This window comes from Cydia pomonella, chromosome 3, assembly GCF_033807575.1.
Source record: "Cydia pomonella isolate Wapato2018A chromosome 3, ilCydPomo1, whole genome shotgun sequence".
NCBI classification, from domain to species: Eukaryota; Metazoa; Arthropoda; class Insecta; order Lepidoptera; family Tortricidae; genus Cydia; species Cydia pomonella.
The window spans coordinates 28,275,984-28,298,569 of NC_084705.1; the positions used below are offsets into that span (position 1 = coordinate 28,275,984).

The 22,586-nt window shown below is 40.0% G+C and overlaps 2 protein-coding genes and 1 long non-coding RNA gene across 4 annotated transcripts in view; 2 read left to right on the plus strand and 1 right to left on the minus strand.

Moving 5' to 3' along the window:
- Nucleotides 1-18,487, plus strand: LOC133516475 (stabilizer of axonemal microtubules 1). The gene is made up of 13 exons (XM_061849446.1): nt 1-146; nt 1,638-1,737; nt 5,915-6,118; nt 6,774-6,960; nt 8,032-8,174; nt 8,598-8,689; nt 10,036-10,146; nt 10,413-10,509; nt 10,971-11,157; nt 11,753-11,845; nt 16,678-16,790; nt 17,431-17,524; nt 17,987-18,487. The coding sequence occupies exons 1-13, from the start codon at nt 139-141 to the stop codon at nt 18,067-18,069; spliced, it is 1,512 nt and encodes a 503-aa protein (XP_061705430.1). The 5' UTR covers nt 1-138; the 3' UTR covers nt 18,070-18,487.
- The window catches only part of LOC133516485 (uncharacterized), a 469,629-nt gene that overhangs the window by 425,209 nt on the left and 21,834 nt on the right, over nt 1-22,586 (plus strand). The gene's annotated exons all lie outside the window — the stretch shown is intronic.
- LOC133516482 (NSFL1 cofactor p47) overlaps nt 18,479-22,586 on the minus strand; it is a 16,419-nt gene continuing 12,311 nt past the window's right edge. The window contains exon 8 of the mRNA XM_061849461.1: nt 18,479-20,869. Coding sequence (XP_061705445.1) covers nt 20,654-20,869 — 216 coding nt within the window. The 3' untranslated portion in view covers nt 18,479-20,653. The remainder of the gene's footprint in view (nt 20,870-22,586) is intronic.

A 22,586-nucleotide genomic window follows, 5' to 3' on the forward strand; every position in this document is an offset into this window, starting at 1 on the left:
TTTTTATACTATGGACCTTTCGATTGAAATGTATTTTTAAAATTGTTTTCAGTTATTTTCAGATTCAATTTAGTTTTTATGTTATTTTTTTATTTACTCAGTATTTTTTAGACACGTCTAATTATTATCTACTAAATCATGCCTGAGTAAGTAATATTAAATATTTAATTTTTTGGTAGAGTGCTATAGTAGAGACAGCTGAGGGCCCTTCGTAAGGTCCCTTTATTTTGATATAATTTAATGATAACCAGGATTTAAAAACTTGTATGGAATTTGTTTTTCGCTCCTAATTTAAGGTTTAGCGTAAGTATTAGAAGACCTTTATTTAAAATTTTGATTTTTTATTTGATTTTAAGGCAAATTACAATTGCAACTTTATGCTAAAGTGTGAAGGTCGGTTATAAACTGTAGGTTTCATTGTTACATAATAGGCGTTAATGCCAATTGAGAGGTTAATCTATGTGGTTATGGCACAGGAGCGAATTGACCGAGTTATAGCTTCATATAACCGTAGGTAAAATGTGAATTATTAAATGAGCAGAGATAAAAGTCGTTAATATTTTGAACGCTTTGTCATAAACACAAATATCACTCAAACGCCAAGCTACTGGGCGCAAACCTTACTTGAAAGTGTGAAGGTTACTTTGACAGCGTCCGCCATAACACCTATAGTTGTCCTTGGCGCTGTGGGTAGGTACAACTAGTAACGACGACTTTAGGTGTTCTTGGCGTTCAAAGGCCCTTCGTATATCTTAGCACTGATCAGTGGGTATGAATTTAAATCCATTGTTTATTACAACAGGTTTAAATTTGTACGCACTGATGAGTGCTTAGACATACGAAGAGTTAATATATATAATATAGATAGTACCTGGGCGACCGAGCTTTGCTCGGTTATAACTATTTATTGTAATATGGTGGTGTATAGGTAATAATCTTAACTACATTTTTTTACTAATTTAAACTTGTCTAAAACAATAAAAATTAAAAAACTTGAACATATAAAAAAAAAACATAAGTTAGTCACCGGGCGAGATTCGAACCCGTAACACTCGTTTAGCAGTCCGCGTCTTAACCCGCTGGACCAGACGGACAGTGGCTGGCAACACGAAATTAGCGACCATATTCTGCGTCGAAAGAAAAACGCATGAAAACTCGAAAACACGCGTTTTCCCAAACATAAGACTAATCTAGATAGATTGTATACCCCCAAAAACCCCCATATACCAAATTTCAGCGAAATCGTTAGAGCCGTTTCCGAGATCACAGAAATATATATATATATATATACAAGAATTGCTCGTTTAAAGGTATAAGATATAGGGTAGGCGCACTTCCCCCCTCACCCTACCATTGCAAAACAGCTTAATCAAAGAGATCTAGATATATCTCTATATGAAGAACAAACTGTAACAGATTATTTTGAACATGTTGTGCAGAGATTTATCTCTATTTAGATAAGTAATCTAGGGTGGCTGCAGATACTCGTTATCTCATCCGCTACTGTTATTATCATATATATTATTTTATAGTAGGTATATATTGAACGGCGTATATACTATGAAGCTATTGCTCTGTCCATTTGGTCATATATATGGCTAATTATTGGTACGGTTGTATATTTGCTCACTACCCAGGTGCGTACCATGCCCCGCGTGCCCCGCGCCCCCCGCGCCGGCCGGCGCGCCGTGTCCATGCCGGACCTGCTGCTGCGGCAAGCCTCCGAAAGTGAACCCGGTAAGGGTCAGGCCGCACTGGTCCGTTGCGTTGTGTTGCGTCGCGACGCATTTAATTTGGCGTGACACAAAAAATATATGTAAAACAACGCAGCGTCGACGCTGCGGGGACGCCTGCGACGAAAAAACGCGACGCAACGCAACGCACCAGTGCGTCCTCACACGACTCACTTTAAACGGCATTACGTATGTCTAAAATAGTCATCTTTTATCACTCAATAGTCGTTAGAATACTAATCTCTTGCTTACAACTGCTGGCAAGGCTGATTCTGTTGCACAAATCGTTATAGTTATGATTTTGTTATGATATGACCTGATTGGTTGGTATAGTCAGGGTATTAAATATCGAAAGTGCCCAAAATACCACCACCTTAATGTATGGGCAATAAGGGCTTGTATATATATTTTTGGCACTTTGTCCGTGTCGATATTGACGGTACATGCGAAATAGGAGTGCGGTTAGGCATCTCGCTTGCACTTATAAATCGGCGCGCGTACGATGCCTTGCCAGTTGTGACAACGTCGTATCATAATAAAATCATAATATACTCGTACTTAAACAAATTGGTGAATCGGAATTGGTCTTTTGTCTGTCTTGACACCAAAGAAGCGTAGAGATATTAAAGTGTGCTATATTCGTCCAATTATTATAGGTTATCTTACGCACAGGGCACAGGGGAATTACCGTAATAATGGGAGGTGTATTTAAAGCCTGACAAAAGTTTATTTAACCCTGAGATAGTGTCGCTGCAAACAGCTTACGTATGGCAATAATGTGCGTACGTCATGTACTTATAGTCGGGGAGTGGGCATTGGCTTCATGTTGATACTCGTATGTCAAAACATTGCTTACAGAGAATTCGGTTCTTTCGATTTACCTATTCGTCAAAAAATTCAATATTTATATATTCTTCGTTTTCTGACTCTGACGAATTCTGATTTTCATCAGATGTTGTGTCACTTTCAGGACCACCAACCTCGATTATAAAACGTCTCCAATTCGATTATAGGACCTTTATTCCTATAATCGTCTTCAATTTTTTTAACACGGTCACAGCAATTGCTCCAATTTTCTTGAGTTACTATACGATAATAATTTATTAAAAAATTTAATCATTATAACCTTTTCAACGCCTTCTCCCTCGCATCAAAATGTGGCATACACGCCAATATGTCAACTATTGAGAAACTAATTTAAACCTTATCTGTCAACAGTAAAATTGCTTTGACAGCGTCTGCCATGATCTCTTTAGTGGTCGTTGGCGTGGTAGGCACGACAGCACACGACCACTTTAGTGGCTCTTGGCGTTCAAAAGGTTAATGATATAGACTGAATTCAAAATAGTTTACATAACTAAATTCTCAACATTAAAATAAGTTTTATACCTGAAAACTATCTTCAACAAGCTTTAAAAAGCCTTATTATCGATAGACACATTTTTAGTTGCCACTTTAGCTTTTACAATGCCCCAAATCATCTCAATAAAGCGGATGATCGACGTACGAGCCGTTATATCGCGGTTTTACAGCGACAGTTTTACTCGCAACTTCTAGGCCCTGATTGACGGGCAAGTAAAACCCGCGGTTTAATAACTCGTCGGTAAAGCTCGCCAGTGTATCATTGCAATACCGCAGTTTTATATACCTACTGGCAAGCCGATAGTCCTTATGGACAAGATCAGAGGGCCTACCGCGAACCACGCTCGACGTGTTGCCTCTCTGTCGCACTTGTAAATTCGGCGTAAGTGTGATAGGGAGGCAACACGTCGAACGTGGTTCGCGGTAGGCCCTCAGTTGCCGAAAACTGCCGGCTCGGCTCGCCGGCCGAGATCGACACGCGGTTTTACACGGCGAGCCGAGTAAAAAATTAAACATACTTGACGAGCTACGAGCCCGGATCGTCGTTATATAAAACCGCGGTATTGCAATGATACACCGGCGAGCTTTACCGACGAGCCGCAAAACCGCGGTTTTACTCGCTCGTCGATCAGGGCCTTAAGATTTAAATCACAGTGCACAGTGATATGGCGGCAATCTTATCACTTTGTGTCCGTATGTGGAGAGAATCGTGTCTATTTCATATATTGGTTCAGGTTTGTGACGTCTCAAAATCTCCACCAATCTAGCTTTGGATGCTTTTTGTGGAAATGAAATTTTATTCGACCGCAGCCACTCTGCAATGACATGCTTTCTGTCGCCAGATGTTGGTGGTTTATTAATGCGAAAGGAATGGTATCGGGCATTATCCATAACTATACTTGTGGGTTCACTTAGATTGGGAATTAATTTCTGCGTAACCCATTTCTTAAAATTATTTTTATGCATCGAATCATGGTAATCTGCTTTTTTTCTTTATCATTATATACCAGAAGTGCGTTTGGAACAAACCCGGATAGTCCACCGGCATGAACAATAATATGTCGTTTCCCTGTTGAAACGGCTTTCGATACTCCAGGTTCATTTTCGCTCTGCCAACATTTGGCGTAGTTCAGAGAAGTATGAATGTAGGTATCGTCCAAATAAACTAGAGGCATATTTTTATCCCTTACTTCTTGTATTTGATCCAAATAACTTTCACGCCAAACCACAATATCGGAACGCTCCATCAATATTGAACGTTGGTTTCCGCATTTTTTTATATTTGAATCCCATACTGTGCATTAGTTTTCGTAAGTACTCTCTGCTGCCTGTAAATCCAATGTCTTTTTTCAAAGCAGTGAGCAGAGTTTTGATACTCGGTACTTGTTTCGCACGGCATAAAATTCGTGAATTTTATGCGTTATGGCACATTTATCGAAGTCGTCTATTGGAATTCTCTTTTTGTGTGGGGCTTTGTTTTGTACAGGTGGCAAAGTCAAGACCATCTCATTATTTTTAGAAATATTTTTTATCGTCGATCTACATAAACCTTAAATGAAATATTAAAGTTTAAACCAAACTACTAGCCAGTACCAGTAGTAGGTTGTAGTACCAGTTCAATACAACCGCACTATAAAATGTCAATACCGGTCATGTCAACAACCAACTTTAAAACATTGTTTATTGGAATGCTATGTAATCATTCGTCTTTTTTAAGCAATTTTTTTCGCATCTTTGGAATTTTTTATTGGCATTTTTGTAATAAAACCGTTTATATTTGAATATATTCGTAGATATTTTCTGTTTGTTTACATCGGTGACATTCGGTGACATCCAACGTTCGTTGTCAAAGAGTACTTGTTGCCAGTAAAAGAAATTAGTACCATTGAAAATCCGCAAAATGACGAGGGTCAAATAAACTGTTGTCAGGCTTTAATGCCTAGCGATTGCTCTTGTAAATTCGAACGACAGAGAGGAAGCTATAAACAGCGAATGAGGTAGTTCTTAATGAGGTATTTAGCCAAAGCTTGATAACAACAGGGTTCTTTGTTGTTATCAATGATAACTACTTTAGACAATTAGAAGTAAGGTTTATGTATGCTTTTGATGAAGGGTAAACTTGACTCGCTTGTTCAGTTGAGGTCAAAGATATTATGTTTACACTTTTGTACCTATAGGAACAGTTTAGCTATGTCAGCTCATTTAAGGGCGCGTGTACCGCGATATGAGCTAACTAACCAAAAGCTTTATTAGCTTTACGTAGCAACGGGACCATTGTACAGTTAACTAGTATTATTCAATATACGGAGTCAGATATAGATAAAAGTGATTAAGTATTATTCCAACACCAAATAGGACACCCTAGCCACTTACATATATAGATGCCGTTATTTATGGCGAAAAATATATACATATCTTTTAAGTTGGCTTTACCAACCATTACATATCTTTTAAGTTGGCTTTACCAATTTTTTTGATGACGGAATATTACGTTTCATAAAGGTCTTCTGTTGTGGCCCCATTAGGAAATTAAATATTTGAGCTTACTCAGGTTCTGCCCGCTTCGTCTGCGTCTGCGAGGATGATTGACAAAAACTATCCTAAGTCTATTCCCGGGCCTCAACTATCTCCATACCCAATTTCATCTCAATCGATACAGCGGCTTATGCGTGAAGAAGTAACAGAACAGACAGACAGACAGTCACTTCCCGATTTAATATATGTAGTATGGAAATGTTCAAACGAACTCATAACTTAGGATGCAAACTTGCACCATTTATATCCTGGATGTCTTCTTTAAGCAAAATTTCGTTCCCCAGTGCTACAAGCAACCTAAGATTCCTGACTCGTACGCCCCACGCCGGTGCTACGTCAAGCCGACGGCTCCTGTCGAAGGCTGCACGACCTACAAGCTTTCGTATTTGCCTACGTGCGACAGCAAAAACCTGCGCGGAGTGGCCAGGAAACCAGCGCCTAACCTGGTGCCGAGCTGCGAGCCTATGGAGGGATGTACTGTGCAGAAGGTAGCTGATGAACCTAAATGTATTGACTGATGCCCCGTTCACATCTATTCCAGTAGCATTTCAGTAACTGGACTGGATCGTATCGTTTACATTATTCCAGTAATTTTCATCATCCTGTGTATTTGTGGAGACTGTTACTAAAAAACAATACATGTCCACAATTTAACGTTCAATCCAGGACTGGATTGGCTGTTTACACTATTGTCACTATTTCAATCACCCTGGATTGGACGAGCTGGAATCAAAAAGTAGACCGTCAATCCAGTGACTGGACTGTTCACTGGAATGAGTATATTCCAATTCCGGTTCACATTATTCCAGTAATATTCCAGTGCTGGCTTCGATTACTGGACTGGACTGCTACTGGAATAAATGAGAACGGGCATGATGTTCACTGGCCACTGTGTACACCAACTAATAGGTATACAATTTTGCAGCTTACTGTACGTCAAGCTGCCGGCACCTGTTGAAGGCTCTTTGACATACAGCTGTTTTATTTGCCCGTTGCCGACAGCAAGAATCTAACCGAAGAGAAATATAATATTTAAAATGTTCATTTATAGTTAGGAGTAGGATTTATTCTTCGCAGCTATAGTTTGGAAAAATAATTGTGAGTAAACTAGTCAGTAAACTAGTAATTACTAATTGTCCTCAGCTATCATTCCTGCCGAACCCGGTATGCGTGACGCAGCCGATCCGGCCGTGCCACCACGACATGTGGGGGCAGGGCCCCATGCAGGCCATCACCACGCAGCGCCACGACTACGTGCCCAAACCTTCCGTGCTCCGAGAAAGCTGCAAGCCACCACCGAAGTTCCATAGCGTCGAGCAGCCTTTCGAAAGTAAGAGTCCTGAGAGTCTTCAAGCTTTGTTGAGTAAAAGGTTACCCCCGTATGCGATAGATCAGATTAGTTCCAAGGTCCTGGAAAAGCCCTTAAACAGTCTGGCTTTAAGTAGCCAAGATGTAGGACCCTTTGCGACTTTGCCCCAGGTCAACGAGGAGCGATGTGAATGTAAGGAACCATCTAAGAAAAAAATCTTAGTAAGTAAAGGAGCTCTAGCTACATACGCAACGGACAAGATTCCCTCTAAGCATTTTCTGGTAAAAGCGGCTTTTAAAAGCCTAGAGACAGCGCAAACTGGTTCCAAAATAGAGCCAGTTCAGATGCAGTTTGGAAATAAGTGCCGTTCAAAAAGCCAGGACTCGTCCGGTGTACGCAGTTTACTCCACTATGCAACACCTAAGGGCAACTCCGAGGTCCATCCAATTAAGAACTCTACTTTTAACGACCAAATATCACGCGGAGGGGCTGTAGTCCAAATGGCAACCCAGGCTGTCTCCCAGGTCAATCCTGTAAAGAATTCGTTTAAAAGAAAGAACTTACCTTCCAACCTGGCACCTTTAACAAATAGTGGAATTCTAGCGCCTTTCGCAACAGATCCGGCCAGGTCTGACCTGGCAAAGAATCCTTGTAATGTTGACTGTGAATGTCATCAGAAAATTAGTTAGGTTTTTTATAGTAATCAATGATCACATTTTCTAACGACTTTATTAAATATGAAGGTTATCTGTGTAGATTTCAATTAATGCACATAATCCCTTAATCTGATTTTAACAATAAATTGCATTTATTTCGATCTACAGAGACAAAATGTCTTATATAAACATACCAGTGAAACTATGCCGGTATGCCGAATAACAATCATTAGTTATTTTATTCATCATAAATAAAAATAAATAAATAAATTAGCTCCTAAATTAATCAGGAGGTACCCAATTTACAAAATTACCAAGATTTAGTATAAGAAGGGTGATATCTACAAAACAAGGAAAATTAATGTGTTATCCACTTTTTGTCTTCTGATCGGTTGTTTCAATGAATATCTCATGCTGCATAAATATTACATTGTAGATCGCACGGTGAACAAGTTGTCATACCTGCCTCCTGAGCGGGTGCCGCTGGTGAAGTCGTTCGCGCCCGAGCGCTGCTACGAGAAGCCCGTGGCGAAAATGGACGGTTCTACCACACAGAAGATGAGCTACATGCCGATCCCGGTAATAGACCATTTAGAAATCTATCTTCAAGATCCGTCCAGATTCGGAGTATGCTCTGCCAGCGCAACATTCATGAAGCAGCACGTTGCTCGGGTGCATTCATCAGATCTCGTTGCAACTTTATAAAGTAAGCTTGAAAAATTTCGTACATGATGCCGGGGGTCAACGCCACTGTGCGAGCAGGCCAGCAATATAATAATGCACGTGCGATAGAGATAGGAAATGTTGTGTCACCATACTTCACTCCTAGCTTTTTCTACAAACTCCAAATTTCTTCTTGGGCGAACAAGACTCCAAATAAATTTAAACTCCAAGTTTACATCACGATTCACGATCATCAATTATTTACGAATAGGATGTCTATATGTTTTCCTAAGTTGCCTCCTATATGTATCTACTAACATCATGTTTATCTGTCGTTAGATAAATCCGAAAGAGCCGTTGCCGTGGGCGTGTCGGGGCCAGTACCAGAAGCCTTGTCAGAAACTGGACTCCAGCACCACTTACGCTATGAGGTACAACAAGCGAAACATTATCTTAACACCAGCATTCTTCACATAGGTACACAAATCTGACTTCAAAAAAAGGAACATGAAGATTGACTAGGGCAGTTTGATGTTCTTATCTAACTTTAGGTATGGTAGGTTATTAGGTTCTTGACTTTCTTTACCTAGTGAATAAGCAAGTAAAAAAATGACATTTTGAGTATGTCGCAATATGAATGACATTACAATATTTCAACAAAAGAATTAATCTCCATCAATCACAAAAAGAAGAAGAATCTTGATCATAAGTCCTCACTCGCATAAGGCTTACTTAACCCTTAATCAAATACCGGGAAATTATTTCCCACTTCATTCTAATTTACGAAATATTTTTTATCTTTTTAATGGCAGCACTCAGCGATACCAACCATACAGATTTAAAATCTTAGTAACAATTTGAATTTGAAAAATGGCAACACTTTTGTAATGGCCGCCATTTGTGACCATACGTCAAAGTCAATGTCAGTTGTCGTGATTTTTTTGCAATAACAACAGTTTTTTTTAGTGTTTTGAGGTTAAGTGCAAAAAAAAATCTGGTAAGTGCATACACTGACTACTATCATAAACTAAACTTATTTTTCCTGTGTTTTGCTTTAAAACAATTGTGATAACGATATGATTTAGCCAAGATTTTAAGGTTTTAGTAAGTGGGAAATTATTTCCCATTGTCTGTTCCTGAACTAACGATTTTTAAAAAAAATGTAGGTTTTATCAAGTGGGAAATTATTTCCCAATGTTTGTTCTCCACCTACTTTTCATACTATTTCATCTGAAGAAGCACTGTAATATTTTTAGATGATAAGCTAATTGCATTGATCATTTCGCATTGTTTAATTAATACTATTCCAAAGATTTTCTTCCAAAGTTCTTGTAATAAGATAATAAATAAATAATAATAATAATCTTTCATTTGTATTCCCAACTTCTTGTAATAAGATAATAAATCCTTCATTTTAGGCCTGCATGTTAATTTTTTTTACTGTTACTAAAAATCATACTTGAATTCCAAGCAAAGCCGGGGGGAGCTACTAACTAGTAAAAAGTTTGTAACCGTATCGGACAATGGGAAATTATTTCCCACATCATTCAAAATTTTGCTATTCCGTACCGGATAACGGGAAATTATTTCCCACCGCAAAACCCCCCTTTCCCCCCCCACTTAATTTTGTTAAATATATTTTTTCGTAATCTACGCACCCAAATTACCTAAAAACCATTCTTAGTTTTCAAAAATCTCATAATAAGTGGTCCGTTTGATTAAGGGTTAAAGGAAATGGCTAATTTAGTAGGTACCTAATGAGTAACATTTTATGCAGTTACCTGAACGCAGAGAGCGACTGCCGGCGACGCGCGATCATTCCAGATTCTTGTGGTAACCCCGTGACTTCGTCCAAGAGATTCGAGACTCAGACTATCTACAAGAACAGGTATGATATTACCTATAAATATTGAGTATGAAAATCATTGATTAGGAGCATAGCTCCCGGATACAACACTCCAGGTTGCAAACTACCGCATACCTTTCTCAAATCCTGAGCTTAGCGTAACAAGCGGTTTACAAAACTACAAATAAAATCTTTTTAGAACAAAAAATAGAAAGATGCGAAAGTTACAAATTAGATCCTTCTTTCGCCCACTTCAAGCGTCCATCCATTGGATCAATAAGTGTTAAAATTATACTTCTGGGTTGCAGCTACTTGCCTGCGGCCGCACCAATCCCTTCGCCTGTGAAACCGGTGCCCAATCTTGTGCCGTCTACTGCGATGATGGAGGGAGATACCGTGCAGAAGGTAGTACCATATTTTACCGTCAAATTTGATGGTTTGAATGGTTGGTTTGACTTTCAGATTATTAACGTACAGTATAATACTTAGTCGTTTAATTTATTGAATGTAGTGACTGTTTATTAAGTTGATGAAATATACCAAATTTGTATAGATTTGCTATAAGTCGTTCGAGAGATCGGCACAAATTACGAGTATCTAGACTTCAATCATCCCAAAGTAATTCACGAGCCTGTAGAATTTAAATATTTCTATGGACACCTGGCACTTCTGTTGATTTCATTGCTCATTGGGACCTATATTTGTAAGAAAGCCACCACTGCTGCCTTAAAATCAAGTCTAGTGTGGTATTTATATAATAAGATCAAGTCTATGATGGTGTTCGCTAATAGGGAGGCTTACATAGGGCTCCATAAAAAAAGACCTTGTTCTAACAGAATCCGTTAAAAAGGTTCGTTTGTCCTCAGTTGTCCTTCCTGCCGAACCCGGTATGCGTGACGCAGCCTATCCGGCCGTGCCACCACGACATGTGGGGACAGGGCCCCATGCAGGCCATCACCACGCAGCGCCACGACTACGTACCCAAGCCCTCAGCCATCAGGGAATCGTGCAAGCCACCGCCAAAATTCCACAGCGTCGAGTCGCCGTTTGAGAGTAAGTGTCCGGCCTGAGTGGTGAGCGTCCAGCGGGGCGTGCAGCGGGGCAGGCAGTGTAGCGGGCAGCAATGTTCTATACACTAGAGCCGTTCTCAAATTTTACATATTCCACTCCCCTGCACGCAGTCCTACAGTCAAAATCACACGAAATAACGGGCTAAAAGTATCCGAGATCCTCGACTAAAGCTTTCAAAAAATATAAATATGTCTCTACACCTCACGTTCAAAAGTGTCTTCCGCTCTCTAATTGTTTATTCGTAACATTGAGAGATCTTTTTATGAAGCTACCTACCTCTTAGAAAAAGTATTCTTTTTTTGGCGCGTAGTCTCATCCACTACTCTTGATTCTGACTGATGTAGATATATTTTTGAGTCGCCTCTGAAAGTAGAAACTAGAATAAGTTAATTTTACTACCACTACCTCTACGAAAATTTGTCAAGCGGATGCCTTCAGGTACACCAAAGTTTACTTGCAACAGAAGACACCATCAAAGTTCACATAAGCACGCTACAACGACGAAAACTAGAAGATTTAACTAGAGTCCATGAAATTACCCTTGTAATTACGTTCTTCTGTGTATGTTCTTCCGCAGACCGCACGGTGAACCGCATGTCGTACATCAACCCGGGCCCCGCGCCGCCCGCGGCCTCATTCGCGCCTGTCAAGTGCTACGAGAAACCTGCAGGTAACTATTTCTGTGGCTCTTTTGTAAAGGAGTACAAGTCTCGCGAAGCGCAGGTGAAAAGGGATATAAGTTCCATATAACACTTATACCCTTTTTCCCCAGAGGTGCACGAGACTTGTACCCCTTTTTACAAGAGCCACAGATTTTCATTCCAGATTTAAGAGTCCTTATTCCTACAGACGAGCGTATTTTGTAAAATGCTTCCTTTTTCATTCAAGATTACGACGTAACTATTAGTATTTATTCAAAAACTGGTAACGTACTTAAATAATCGTTTCCTAAACTAGCGGCTCCAACAGTTCAAATTTTCATTTTCTCTTTTAAACCTCTTTTTTAATGAGTTTTTTTGGGAGTCTTTTCCAAATTTTGCAGTGAGATGTGGCGTTTCGGTTCTCAATTTTGCTGTAAACAAGAATCATTTGGTACATGAATGACTACAATTTGATTCAACATATCTCGTACGAGGGGCTGGAATGATGAACAATCGAAGATTCATTTGAAAAAACTGATAAATAACCTTCCGAGTTTTCTTCATTTTTTTGGCGAAAACAGGGTTTTATTATATATTTTTTCCGCAAATTGTACGCATATTTTGCTTTAAAAATAATATTATAGCAAACTGTAACTTTATGTTAACCTATAAAAAAAAAATCATAACTATGGGACCTACATTGCTGTAAATTTATATTTTTTTAAAACACGTATAAATCACGCAGCAGCGACGCCCCGCTCTCAGTCCGCGCGGAGCGCGCTTAGAGGACGGACCTGTGCTCGATTGTAAGGCATTCGTTACGTTCGTAATCAGCTACGGAGTTCCGAGAAGTGCTATATACTGCGATTAGAAAATCTTAATAATAGTTCATTTTTTACACTATGCTTAACAACAGACTCGCTTATCGATGGATTTTCAGTGGTCCTTTTTTATACTACGTCGGTGGCAAACAAGCTTACGGCCCGCCTGATGGTAAGCAGTATCCGTAGCCTATGTATGCCTGCAACTCCAGAGGAGTTACATGCGCGTTGCCGACCCTAACCCCCTCCCTCCCCTCGTTGAGCTCTGGCAACCTTACTCACCGGCAGGAACACAACACTATGAGTAGGGTTTAGTGTTATTTGGCGGCGATATTCTGAAAAACGCATTTTTACTTGAAATTACGTTAGGGTTTGCATTATTATTTTTGACCCGGATGAAGTCCAAGTTCTCATCATGGAGTCAGGAGTTGGTCACTAGAACTCCTAATCTACTCATTATAATGCCATCGTGTTTGGGCTCAAAAGATTTGCCCTGACGAACACCATCGATCTAGATGAGGTCCAGGGTCTCATGATGGAGTCAGGAGTTGGTCACCAGGACTCTTAATCTACTTATCATAACTCCATCGTGTTTGGGCTCAATAGATTTGCCCTGACGAGCACCATCAAAAGTCCAGGGTCTCATGATGGAGTAAGGAGTTGGTCACTAGAACTCCTAATCTACTCATTATAATTCCATCGTGTTTGGGCTCAAAAGATTTGCCCTGACGAGCACCATAGATCTAGATGAGGTCCAGTGTCTCATGATGGAGTCAGGAGTTGGTCACCAGAACTCCTAAACTACTCATCATAACCTCATCGTGTTTGGGCTCTATAGATTTGCCCTGACGAGCACCATCAATCTAGATAAAGTCCAGGGTCTCATGATGGAGTCAGGAGTTGGTCACTAGAACTCCTAATCTACTCAGTATAATTCCATCGTGTTTGGGCTCAAAAGATTTGCCCTGACGAGCACCATAGATCTAGATGAGGTCCAGGGTCTCATGATGGAGTCAGGAGTTGGTCACCAGAACTCCTAAACTACTCATCATAACCTCATCGTGTTTGGGCTCAATAGATTTGCCCTGACGAGCACCATCAATCTAGATAAAGTCCAGGGTCTCATGATGGAGTCAGGAGTTGGTCACTAGAACTCCTAATCTACTCATTATAATTCCATCGTGTTTGGGCTCAAAAGATTTGCCCTGACGAACACCATAGATCTAGATGAGGTCCAGGGTCTCATGATGGAGTCAGGAGTTGGTCACCAGAACTCCTAAACTACTCATCATAATCTCATCGTGTTTGGGCTCAATAGATTTGCCCTGACGAGCACCATCAATCTAGATAAAGTCCAGGGTCTCATGATGGAGTCAGGAGTTGGTCACTAGAACTCCTAATCTACTCATTATAATTCCATCGTGTTTGGGCTCAAAAGATTTGCCCTGACGAACACCATCGATCTAGATGAGGTCCGGGGTCTCGTGCTGGAGTCAGGAGTTGGTCACCAGAACTCCTAATCTACTCATCATAATTCCATCGTGTTTGGGCTCAAAAGATTTGCCCTGACGAGCACCATAGATCTAGATGAGGTCGAGGGTCTCATGATGGAGTCAGGAGTTGGTCATCAGAACTCCTAAACTACTCATCATAACCTCATCGTGTTTGGGCTCAATAGATTTGCCCTGACGAGCACCATCAATCTAGATAAAGTCCAGGGTCTCATGATGGAGTCAGGAGTTGGTCACTAGAACTCCTAATCTACTCATTATAATTCCATCGTGTTTGGGCTCAAAAGATTTGCCCTGACGAGCACCATCGATCTAGATGAGGTCCGGGGTCTCATGCTGGAGTCAGGAGTTGGTCACCAGAACTCCTAATCTACTCATCATAACTCCATCGTGTTTGTCCTGGACCTCATCTAGATTGATGGTGCTCGTCAGGGCAACTCTATTGAGCCCAAACACGATGGAGTTATGATGAGTAGATTAGGAATTATGGTGACCAACTCCTGACTCCATCATAAGACCCTGAACCTCATTTAGATCGATGGTACTCGTCAGGGCAAATCTATTGAGCCCAAACACGATGGAATTATAATGAGTACATTAGGAGTTCTGGTGACCAACTCCTGACTCCATCATGAGACCCTGGACTTCATTTAGATCGATGGTACTCGTCAGGGTAAATCTATTGATCCCAAACACGATGGAATTATAATTAGTAGATTAGGAGTTCTAGTGATCAACTCCTGACTCCATCATGAGACCCTGAACTTCATCTAGATTGATGGTGCTCATCAGGGCAAATCTATTGAGCCCAAACACGATGGAGTTATGATGAGTAGATTAGGAGTTCTGGGGAGTTCTGGTGACCAACTCCTGACTCCGTCATGAGACCCTGGACCTCATCTAGATCGATGGTGTTCGTCAGGGCAAATCTTTTGAGCCCAAACACGATGGAATTATAATGAATAGATTAGGAGTTCAGAGGGCCTACCGCGAACCACGTTCGACAAGTTACCTCCCTATCACACTTACGTACGGATTTACAAGTGCGACAGAGAGGCAACACGTCGAACGTGGTTCGCGGTAGGCCTCCTGGTGACCAACTCCTGACTCCATCATGAGAACCTGGATGGACTTCATTCGGGTCAAAAATAATAATACAAACCCTAACGTGATTTCAAATAAAACTGAAACTCTATAGCACTAATGTGCGCAAACGATTGGCATCTTGACTAGGCAGCATGGGTGCGTAGCCACCAGTGGCGGTGCGTCACAAATATTCGTAGGAAACCCGGAGCTAATTTTGCTTTCCTTTTCTCCATAAACCGATCGTGAAAGTACTTAACGGGCTGAAATTAGACAAGCCGGTGGGAATCGAGTTCTTTGAACGATCCGCCACTGGTAGCCACCATGCCAAACGTTTACGATACGACAAGGAAACACTATCTGTCTCTCTATCGCACTAATATGTGCAATCGATTGGCTTCTTGGCTAGGTATCATGGGTGCGTAGCCAACATGCCAATTGTTTATGATACGACAACGAAACACTACTGTCTCTCTATAGCACTAACATGCGCAAACGATGGTCATGTTGGCTAGGCGCCATGGTTGCATAGCCAACATGACAATCTTTTACGTCACGACAACGAAACACTATCTGTCTCTCTATCGCACTAATATACTTTATTTATACCTGTAGTCATTTACTAACTTTTTCATTTTCCATTGGTGTGAAAGAGACAGAATAAAGAGCAAGGGTTATAGTACACTCTGTAGTCTGTACACTTAGTAGTAGTGTACATAAAAAAAACTACTGTGCATATAAAATAAAATAAAGTGTGCCCATATGATATCATATAACACTAAAATTAATGTTGCTTGACATTATATTGAAAACTATCAAGATTATTCTAGTCTGCATTGAAACGCGCGTCGCGTTGCCGGCGCTCGCGTACCGAGCGCCAACGCCATCTATCGAGCGTTATTTCGTGAAATCGGAGAACGCTCCAAGGAATAAGGGCTCTTAAGAGCGCGGTTGTTCTGTGCGATAGATGCAGCGTTGAACGTATGCGATCATGGAATGTATGAAAAATGACAATGCGCTTACCGGTGCGTTCACCGCGTAAAACAATATACGGTCATTAGATTAGGTCTCTGAGGGCCTACCGCGAACCACGTTCAACGTGTTACCTCTCTGTCGCACTTGTAAATTCGTACGTAAGTGTGACAGAGAGGCAACACGTCGAACGTCGAAATTTAAAATGTAATTTTTCCTACATTCCGTTTATCGAATGCGTTCAACGCTGCGTTGATCGCATAAAGCAACCGCGCGCTTTAGCTAGACTTCATTAAGAAGGTTATAATATTACTGGTCTACACTACCAGCAAGTAGTCGAAAGATTCTCGCCATTGGCCAAGCAAGCGCAATTGCTCATAAACTACTTAGATTATGTCTTTAATGACTGCTTGGGGCAGCCACTAGCAGAGTGCGCTCGAACAATTGAGTGACATAACACTGCTTACGTTTCAGCCAAGATGGAGGGTTCAACGACACACAAGCTGTCGTACCAGCCCGTGTGCGCGCCGTCGCCGCAGCGCCCGCCCTGGGCCTGCAAGGGCCAGTACCAGAAACCGTGCCAGAAGGTAGGGGATAGTGCCATCAGAAATACAATACTATGACGACCTCCGAATTTTATGTATTTATGCGTATCACCACATGGCAGGCCTTAAATCGCCTCAAACGCCGACATAAACAGCATGAGTAAAGATCGTGTCACTCATGAAGACGTGTGCCTTTAATCGTATTGTCATGTTATGAAAGGTTAGATTTGACAAATCAGCGCGTCATCGTAGATGACACGAACTATATGTGACTGCACTGCTCCGGCTCCTTGGCTTGTGATGATCGTAATTACGGATGTACAAGGATAGAAAGTTACCAAAATCATGAAAAAGTTCTCGGAAATTTTAACAGAAAAAACATCGACTCGACATAGGCAAACTAGCCAAGACGCGACAAACGCCTAACGCCAAACCAAAATAAAAAATGTATCGAGATTGACAGATGCTACTAAGTAACGCGACTATTTCCGTAGGTACATTATTGCATTTCAATTGCAGTTTTCTATCAAGCATTGACGTCTTGGCCAGGCCTCTATGTACGAAACATCTGCTCCAGCAGATTCAGCGTGTTTATATTGACCAATTACTCCTAAATATCGCGCTTCAGCTTTCTGGTTGGTTTAAGAACTTCCATAATTAATTCTGTGCCGTTTTCCCACAGATCGACGCCACGACTGTCTACAGGTCGTCATTCTTGCCGCCAGGAGAGGACTGCTCGCAGGTCATCGATCCCTGCAGCTACGGTGATTGCAAACGTAAGACAACCTTTTATGCGGATAAATAAATAAATAGTAAACTCTAGGGTATCCGATGTTCCCAGAAAGGCACCGTAATCGCGTTAAGCCTCCAGGCTCCATATATTATCCTTAACCATTCTCCAGGCATACTTATTGCGATTTATCGACCACATACGAACGAATGGAATTTCAACCTAAGAGTAATCCTATTTAAGGACCGAATTAGATTGTACTTTCGAGAAGTGTGACTTCTCTTGAAATCATTCAAAGCTGAATTAATTGGAATGTATTTGGATTTTTTGGGAAAAACATGCAAATTAGCCTGGAAAAGGGTTAACTTAATTTTTGTCTGTGCCAATAATTGTGAACATCTCACCAATCAACTTTTGGGATATGAAAGAAAAATGTGTGTATGGTTTGTATACGTAACATACCTACCTCTTTCTCGAAGCTCAAGTCTAATTGAACGATTATTTCCAGCGTGCGACTGCACGTGCCCAGCGGAGTGCATCGCCACGGACCCGTGCGCCTGCGCGTTCCCAAGAGCGGCGTGCTGCAGCTAGCCGCCGCCATCTTGCCTCCAAATTGAGCGTGGTCAAAATGGTGCCGTTCTCAAAATGGCGCCAACTCTGATGTGCCGTCGGAATGTTTCCAAAATTATGAAATTTCCACATGGTCTCATTTCGGAAACTACTCATATTTTTGTAAATGAGATCGACTTTTTCCATTTCAAAAATGTAACTTCTTGCGGAAATTTCTGAGATTTTTTCCAAAGTTTAGGAAACTTTCTGCATCTTGCACATCTGTACGCCAACTCGGGCTGTGATTTGTTTTTTTTTACGTTTTTTTAAGAGTATTCGCCGACCTTAGGTAAACACTAGGTTATTGGTTAAAATCTAACGGGTAATTAGGGTTAGTATAAGCCTCTATTCTAGTTTTGGTTGTAAATTATTTTATTTAAATTAAAAAACGTTTTCGGTATTTTGAATTTTATTAAAATAAGAACACTTTATAAAATGCATTAGCCCTTTGAACGCCATCACTCACACGCTAGCATCGTAGGGCAAGCGAGCCAATATAAACCTCATTAGAACCTTATAACGTACATAAAGATTACATTTATAACGTTCGTCATAATACTTGAGCGTTCACAGCATAATGGGCTTGACTTTTATTTTTGGCGTCGAAAGGGTTAAGGCTGAAAATGCGAAATAAATCATTTCTTACACATTACTCACTGATAGAAAATTCCTATATTACAAATCGTTTAGACCATTGCATAATCTACAGTACAGTCAGCGTCAAATACTTTGTAGCAACCAAAGTAGCCAAATAGTTCGGTACACCATATATTTAGTATGGTGTACCGAACTATTTGGCCACTAACTGCTACAAAGTATTTGACGCTGACTGTACAAACAAGAGCTCAAACCAACAAATAAATCCACTTGTACACTCAAATCCGAATAGTAGAAATCAGATTATCATACATATTCGTACTTCATTGAGCATTCTTTTATTTTACAATTGATCCGAATGCAAGCGAAGTTTGGCTTTGATTACGTCTACTCTAGAGCAACTTATTTTTGCTATTGAACATTTTGAACGCCATTTATCAACGAAAAATGTGACGCACACGCCAACGTGATTACAATAATATACCTTGAAGCAAATGACAGAGTAAATGTTGTTTTAACAGTCTACGCCATAGGCATTCATGGCGCTATAAGAGAACAACTTTAAGGGTTAATGGCGTTCGAAGGGTTTGTTTTGAATGGATGAAGTGTCAAAAGAAAATCTTGTTTATACAGATTTATTGAAAAATCTTTACATGGGGGCTTCAATTAGTACATTTCTTGCGTTGCACGTCTTTGAAGCAAATACTTTTATACTAACACGCTATAATATAAAAATATCATTTAGTTCCCGCTTTTTGTGTTTAGGAAAACAGTGTCGGCCATTTTGTCCATCCCGTGCTTACAAGATGGCTACCGAGGCACGCCTTAACCCTTTGAACGCTTTAGGTTATAAACAAAAACGGCGTATTCTCATCTGTCCCCGCCGGGCACAGATGGGAATAGGCGCTACATACAAATCATTCCTATCTGTGCCCGCTTCTTGTATGGCGGTGGTCACGTGGGGCGGGCACAGACGGGAATACACCACAAAAACGTCACTGACACGCCAAGGTCCTGGGCGCAAGCGAGCTAATGTAAATCTTACTTGAAAGTGTGAAGGTCACTTTGATAGCGTCCGCCATAACACATGTCCATGGCGCGGTGGGCGCCATTCGTTACGACTAGATGTTCTTGGCGTTCAAAAGATTAACGCGATTCCCCTAGGTGGATAGAAGTCGCCAATTATGTGAACAGATTTGTACTAAATTATTATACATGGAGTTCAAATCTTTGGAAGTGAATATTCTGAACGTTATCAAATGTTATTACGCAGAAATTATTTGATTTATGCATTTATTAAGTAGTAAAGTTGTTAACATTTCTGGCGACCTCTATTTTTACATTTGTGAATTTTATTAATTTTTAGATTACGCATAAATATTAATAAAATAACATAGGTAAGTGAAGATTACAAATATGTGGCGGTCTGGTGATACATTTGCATTCTAAACTATTATTCAACTAAAATAATAATTCTATATGGGTTGTTATAATTTTTGTCATAGAATTATGAACTCCTTAAAACAATCATTTATTTAAAATATAGAAAAAAAAAACGAAGTATACAGCCACAAAGGAGTATGTGTACGTAGTCATATAATCATTTGTCCTAAAAGTATTTTTCCTAACTTTACGAAGTTGTTAACGTATAACCTGCCTTTCAAAACGATAGTTTGTTTTACAAAGCTTATGCTTTAGGCAAAATGCCTTTAGGATGAATTGTTTGGTAAGATAAATCTGGCGAACTGGTATTGTAATTTCCGTAAATTGGTAATGATGGTGCATGATTGGTGATGGAAATAGATAATGGAACTTTAATACCGTTATTCAAAGATTTATTATTTACTTCCACTACACTAAGTATACTAGCTAAGATTAAATGATTTTACATCATCTAATTCATACAAAAAAAAAATCGTTTTCCAAAGTGTGTTCTGTGCACGGCGGTCGTTACCAACAGTCGAGAGGTCTACTTGAGCCGCTGCAGCAGCGTGCTGTTGGCGAGGTTGGCCTGCTGCACGGTGGCGGCGGAGTCGGCCAGCTCGGCGGAGGGGTAGGACGTGAGCAGCAGGAAGGGCCGCGCCTGGTAGGCGGGCTCGGCGCGCGCCACGAACTGCCGCAGGTCGGCCACGGTGTGCGACAGGTTGAAGCGGCCCGCCACGCGGCTGCCGTCCGCTAGCCGGAACTGGGAATAATAAGGTTTTCTCAAACGTACTCCAAAATATATGCGTTCATGTCACGAAATGAAGACATGAAGTTCCTCTGTTATGACTCCTGACATTACTTCTTGACCTAGGCCAAGAAGTAATGGAGGGAGTTAGTATGAAACATACATTATTGCCCGATGCTCTCATTTTTTAAATTTGCCCACTAAGATTAGACTGACAAAGGAAATGTTATATACAGCCAACGACCACTCTCTCTGTAAGCATACTTGTGACTGGACCAATTTTAAATCATCCTCAAACAGCGATACAGTTAAATTATTGAATTCATACGTAATGTCGTTAATAAATATGTAACAAAATAATGGCCCCAAATAAGACCCCTGTGGTACACAAGGGCGGATCCACCGTTGTGGGCATGATGGGCATGCCCACAACCCTAATAGGGTGCCCTATTGATTCGCCGAGTAAAATTACGCCGATTTTTGTTTCGCAGACGCTTTGGCAGACGACTGTTCGGCAGAATTTCATTACGCACAGTAGACAGTTGGCAACTCGGCATAACATTGATAAGCAGATTTACTTTTTGTAGAATAATCGTTTAGTAACCGTCACAATTACCCGAGAAACCCTTGGTCGAAAGTGTCGAAACACGATAGTTAGAGTGATTTTTATGTATTAATTAGAAATTCGAGCATGTTAATATTAGCTGATACTTATTTACAAGAATAATAATTATTTACTAACATTACAGGGGCCATTGTTTTTAGAAGGAGTCTTAGAAACCTGAAATATTTACAAATATTACTACAAATTTCTAAAAATAATACCAGCTTTTAATTTTCAGGCGTAGGAGTTTTTTAGCGTAGTTATCTATCTATACGGTTCCATGGACTGCAATAAATTGCTTGCGATTTCGGATACATTACTTTATACGCCGATAATATGTATGTAGTACCGCAATTGCTAACCTAACTAAACTGTTATTATTTAACTGTTACTTTATTCGAAATTAAATTTGAAAAAAGTTTACTCGAGTAAAATTTGTTTAATCGGCCAGATTACTCTGCCAAATGAAATTCTTAGGTTACTAATGGATTACCAAGTTTATTGCTAAATAAGAAAATAAGGAATAACGAAAAAAAAACACCCATTCCAAGACCCAAAATATTACCAAAAGTTTTTGCTTGATTCTCATTTTCCAAAGAATCTATCGCAATAACATAAACGCCAAATAATCATTTACATGAGATTTTTTTTGAAAAACAATGTTTAGACATTTACGTATTTCAAAAATTGTTTGTCACCATTCCTCGAACTATTTAGTTGCTAAAGAGTGTAGCCGTGTTTTGATAGAAAAGCGGCCTTTCCACGAAATGTTTACAGTATTTTTTTATTAAGAGCCCTCATGTTTCAGCTTCCTATCTCTGTTTTTTTTTTCTGAGCTATAAATTTATAAAACTTTTTATAAATAGAAAAAACCCGCACTGGCTAATGCGATTTACTTAAACTTTTGATACGGTAATCTCTATGTAGATACTCTAATATTCTTTAAATGATATTTTTTTTTTATTTAAAAAAAAAATAAAAAAAAAATAGACTGAACATGTTTGAGAAACTAAAAATTGTTAAACATTTTAAAACCAAGTGAGACATTTTGGTCTAATGAATGTTGTTTAATTATTATTAGGGAAATGGTAATTTGTTAAATTGAAATCTGTCAAACAAGTATATAGG

Excerpts from the sequence above, each read along its gene's own strand:
- LOC133516475 (XM_061849446.1), top strand. Across the intron at positions 10,147-10,412 it reads CAGACTATCTACAAGAACAG|CTACTTGCCTGCGGCCGCAC; the intron begins GTATGATATTAC and ends TCTGGGTTGCAG. Across the intron at positions 17,525-17,986 it reads CAGCTACGGTGATTGCAAAC|CGTGCGACTGCACGTGCCCA; the intron begins GTAAGACAACCT and ends GATTATTTCCAG.